Below are 5,519 nucleotides of genomic sequence, written 5' to 3' on the forward strand. Positions count from 1 at the left end.
GAAGTTCGAGCATCTTGTGTTCTCACCTAGTTTATACAATGTAAAAAAATCTGTATATCTTTTTATTTATGTTTTTTAAATTGCATTAAAGGAGTTTAATCTCTGTTTTGTCGAGTTTTGATGTTGAAAATTCATCTCAGAGTGGCTTTTATTCATATTTTCGTAGTTTGAAACAATATATTGCATAGAAAATAAGGGTCACACTTTTTTAAAGCACACTTCACGCTATCAACAAACCATTAACTAAGATTTTTAGCTCAATAAACCAGTATTTTGCTGCTTATTATTAGTTATAAAGGCAGATGTTGGGTTTAGGTATTAAATAAAGGTATTAGATGATAGTTTTATATAAATAAAGTAAATAAATAACTGATAGTCCTTAGTCTCTGATTTATCAGGTCAATAATACGAATTGAACCACCAACTATTCCAGCATATTTTACATAACGGGGAGATCATGCAAACTCCACACAGGAATGCCAACTGACCCAGCTGGGACTCAAACCAGTGACCTTCTTGCTGTGAGGCAACAGTGCTAACCACTGAGCCACGGTGTCACCCTGCAGTGTTTATATACTACAGATCACTAATTTCTGCAGTATTTTATTTAATGTGAGTGATCTCCTTTTTAGCTAAAGGTCTCATTAATGCAATCAGCAGATCAATTATTGTTGTTGTTCTATTGCCATAGCAACTGTAGAAACACCACAGCAGATTATTAATATAGTTGTTCTATTACCATAGCAACTATAAAAACATCACAACAGATCAGTTACTATAGTTGTTGTGTTACCATAGCTACTATAGAAACACCACACTAGATTAATTATTATAGTTGTTGTTACCATAGCAACTGTAGAACCAGATTAATTAGCATAGTTTTTGGGTTACCATAGAAACTATAGAATCACCACAACAGATCAATTACTTTAGTTGTTGTTACCATAGCAACTGTAAAACACCACAACAGATTAATTAGCATGGATTTTGGGTTACCATAGCAACTATAGAATCACCACAACATATCAATTACTTTAGTTGTTGCGTTACCATAGCAACTATAGAAACACCACAACAAAATAGTTATTATAGTTGTTCTATTACCATAGCAACTGTAGAATTACCACACCAGATTAATTTCAGCTAATATATTACTATAGGTTGGATTTTTAGCTTAAGGTCTCATTAATGCAATCCAAAAGCATAAATAAATGAGAAAAAAAAACAAAAAAAAACATGAAACTCTTAATTTACGGATATTTCTTTTACAGTGTATATGTTTCAATAATGACTACAGATCCGTTTTCATCCTTTCCCAAATGCCGGGATGATGCTTCACAGAGTCTCTGTCATCTATTTTTCAGTTCTTCTTCTCTCAGAAAAGGAAGATTGGTCTGCCGTTTCGGATTCTTCACAGTTTCGCAGCTCCGAGCTCAGTTGCTTCATCCTGCTCTCTAATTGAATTCCACCAAAAAGTCGAATCCGAGATTGGCTCCGGATCAAGAGATGAGGGTGTAATGCATTTGGTCCGGCGATGAAAGAAGGATTTGGGCTGGAATATAAGGGTGGGCTTGTCTTTTTTTTTTTTTGAGAGAGAGACCTGGTCACAGTCACAGTGCGGTTCAAGTCTATGGGACACACAATAACAAGCTCCTTTGCTTTTTGATGGATGGTGAGGGAATTCAAGCTCGGAGGGGACATACAGAGACAAAAGCTGCGTCCCAAATCGCACACTTATGCACTACTCTACGCCATTTAGTAGTATGAATCGTATAAGTAGTCTATTGAAGTACAGTTTAAATACCTAGATGATGCACTTATTAACTATTAAAAATAAGTGTGCAACTCAATGCTGCAAAGGGGCGGGGCTACTTGTGAAGGGGAGGGGCTATTGATGAAGGGGGCGGAGCTATTGAACACTCATTAGATTACTTTACTTATTTTGGATTGTGTAAGTAAAATTCTCCTATCACAGTGACTCCTGATGATGAATGTGGTTATACTCATGGCAGTGCGTAGTGTATGGTGTGCTATTTGGGACACAGTGAAAGAAAGACACAACTAATCAAGCAAACCGACTAGACGCTATACATTATAGAGACAACAGACAACAGGGAAGAAGAGACGGTTAATATTCAGACGTGCAAAGGGTGGAGTCCTCATGTCGCTACGGCATTTCATTAGCTCGTGTACAGGTGGAGAGATAGCTAAAGCTAGCCAGATAGTTCGTTAGCTAATAAGCTACGTAGCTAGCTAAACAAACGCATTAGCTATAGAGAGATAGCTAATTAGATATCCTGATTAGATAGATAGATAGATAGATAGATAGATAGACAGACAGACAGACAGACAGACAGACAGACAGACAGACAGACAGACAGACAGACAGACAGACAGACAGACAGACAGACAGACAGACAGACAGACAGACAGATAGATAGATAGATAGATAGATAGATAGATAGATAGATAGATAGATAGATAGATAGATAGATAGATAGATAGATAGATAGACAGACAGACAGATAGATAGACAGACAGATAGATAGATAGATGGATAGATTGATAACTAAATGAAAATTACATAGCAAGACAGCATAGCATGGCTTGCTAGCTAGATAATGAACTAAATAGCTAATTAGCAAGATAAACAGATTCAGAAAGACAGATGGTGAAGACAGATAGAGATAAAAACAGACTGCTAATAAGCTAGCTAGATTAGCCAGTTAGCTATATTAGCTAGATAACAGAATTAATCATTAGCCATCAAGCTACACAACAAGCTAGCTTGACAGAGACAGCCAACTATATAGATAGCTAATTAGCTTAATAACCATTCAATAGCTAGACAGACATCTAGCTAGCAAGATAAATAGCTAATTAGTTAACTAGCTAGATATATAGATACACAGAGATAGTTGATAGAGGTATAGACAGATAATTAGCTAGATAACTATATAAGATAGATAGCTGAATAGCTAATTAGCTAGACATATAGACCCAGACATTAGCTAGCTAGCTAGCTACATATTTAGTTAATAAGATAGATAGATAGATAGATAGATAGATAGATAGATAGATAGATAGATAGATAGATAGATAGATAGATAGATAGATAGATAGATAGATAGATAGATAGATAGATAGATAGATAGATAGATAGATAGCTTTTCTGTACTGTTGCGTGTTGTCAAACCCCATGCTAGTCAGGTTTGCTAACACTGGCAGGAAGAGAGAGAGGTTAAAGTGCTACACTTCAGGATTACACACAACGCAGTTAATTCAGCAGCAAGTCTTTCACATCGTCCAACAGAGAACATCAGTAGTCCAGGAGATTATTGGAGGTCAGTGTGATGTGCTGTAACGAGCTACAGAAGACCAGTTTGGGAGTGTTTTGATCAGAGGAAGGTGTGGATCTACTTCAGGAGAGTTTTGAGCGCAGGGCTGGAAGTCTGCTGTGACGCTGGATGGAGAAATAAGGATCTGCGGGAACGCTGAAGCTACGGCGAACTCTCCAGAGAGGCTGCAAGAGAGAAACACAGAAGAAAGAAGAGACTAACATTAGAGAGGAACACAAACACAAACAACACAGAGAATATTAATATAGAGGAATGAGAGGAAGGGGGGTTCGTTTGGGCCCTAAAACTGCAAGGGCCCTTAGAATCTTCCCCCACCTCCAACCCCCCAATCCCCCAGATTATTCATTCATTCATTCATTCATTTTCTTTTCAGCTTAGTCCCTTTATTAATCCGGGGTCGCCACAGTGGAATGAACCACTAACTTATCCAGCACGTTTTTAAGCAGCGGATGCCCTTCCGGCCACAACCCATCTCTGGGAAACACCCACAAACACTCGAACAATTTAGCCTAGCCAATTAACCTGTACCGCATGTCTTTGGACTGTGGGGGAAACCGGAGCACCCGGAGGAAACCCACGCGAACGCAGGGAGAACATGCAAACTCCACACAGAAACGCCAACTGAGCCGAGGCTTGAACCAGCGACCTTCTTGCTGTGAGGCGACAGCACTACCTACTGCGCCACTGCTTCACCCCAACCCCCAGATTAATCTAGATTAATTCCAAGATTACAGTGAGATTAATCTAGATTTAAAACATTATCTATGCTCGCCTTGATAATAAATCAAAGTAAACTAAAATATATAAACAAATAGACATATAAACATAAATATTTATAGATAAATAAAGATAAAAGTAAACACATTTTCCCCCCAAATTCAAAAGACAACAGACGAGTCGGCTTGCGGTTGCTCTGGAGCGCTCCACAGTGAACTGGGCACTATTTAGCCAGGCCATAAAAACGGTCAGGGTGATAGAAGGTGAATAATAAAAAGAGTAGACAACACTTTATTTTGACAGTCTGTTGAATTTAAGTTACATTGCATCTACATGTCAACTAATTCTATTAGATTATTAGTAGACTGTTAAGGCCCGTGCACACCAAGATTAACGCCTCGTGACTAAATAAAGGGCGTCAATGTGATCTTGCACCAACGCGCAAAACAGCAGGCGCAAAACCGTCATTTAAAAAAAAAAATCGCCACATGCTCGCTTTTTTTTATTTGACGCACCACGCAAAACCTTCTCCATCAATCAGGTTGGAGCTGTTGAAGTTACAGTAAACAACACCTGGAGGCGCTCAAGCGCAAAACTGTCAATGCGAGCGCACATTGAAGAAGACGCCCAGAGGCGATATGAACGTGCAGCTGCTTATTGCTCTGTGAACAATAATCATTTCTTCATCGCTAGAGCTGGAGCTGCTACTTGAACCATCCATGCTTGTTCGAGTCACCAGTAACTTTAATAACAAGTGTGTGAACTTCCTCTCTTTCTCTTCTTCTGAGTTACAAGAGGAAGCTTAAAGTTGTGCAGCGCCATCTAACATCAAGGAGGGATTTTGCATACTCTTCTGCTTGACGCCAGTAAAAATTGCTTGCGTTTAAATACACAAAAACGTATCGTAAGACGCTGACGATTAACACAAGCGAAAAGCGTCCCGTTGTGTAGGAGCCTTCATGTTGGGGTTGGTGTAACGTACTTGCTAAGTTTCTTATAGTCAGTTAAATGTCTGTTGAACACTTCAAAACAGGGTTTACACTAATGAAAATTAAACTAAATCAACAAAATAAATAGATAAATATCAGAGAACATGCAAACTCCACACAGAAATGCCAACTGGCCCAGCCGCGACTCGAACCAGCAACCTTCTTGCTGTAAGGCAACAGTGCTAACCACTGAGCCACCATGCTGCCTTTAGGAAAATTCTTTCCCAAATGTTGTTCAGCCACACTGAAGCGACTGAAGAGCCTTCATCGTTTGCTTTGTGCAGCATTATTTCTGTCCTCCATTCATTTACTTCACGGCTCTTTGAAACATCGCAGCAATATGTGGAGGAAAAGCTGAGCTTTATAAATGGGCCGACAGTGATGTGGAGTTGTCGCTGCGAGAAACACAGGTGTATAAAGTTACAGCAAGAAAATAGACTGAGAGACGTGCCAA

The 5,519-nt window shown here is 39.1% G+C and overlaps 1 protein-coding gene across 2 annotated transcripts in view; it reads right to left on the minus strand.

The window, feature by feature from the left end:
* Positions 1-563: 563 nt before the first annotated feature.
* Positions 564-5,519, minus strand: part of samd12 (sterile alpha motif domain containing 12) — a 166,063-nt gene continuing 161,107 nt past the window's right edge. For both annotated transcript variants that reach the window (XM_017352316.4, XM_005159789.6), the window contains exon 5: positions 564-3,523. In XM_017352316.4, the coding sequence (XP_017207805.2) occupies positions 3,501-3,523 (23 nt within the window). In that variant the 3' untranslated portion in view covers positions 564-3,500. The remainder of the gene's footprint in view (positions 3,524-5,519) is intronic.

This window comes from Danio rerio, chromosome 19 (assembly GCF_049306965.1).
Source record: "Danio rerio strain Tuebingen ecotype United States chromosome 19, GRCz12tu, whole genome shotgun sequence".
In the NCBI taxonomy this organism is placed as follows: Eukaryota; Metazoa; Chordata; class Actinopteri; order Cypriniformes; family Danionidae; genus Danio; species Danio rerio.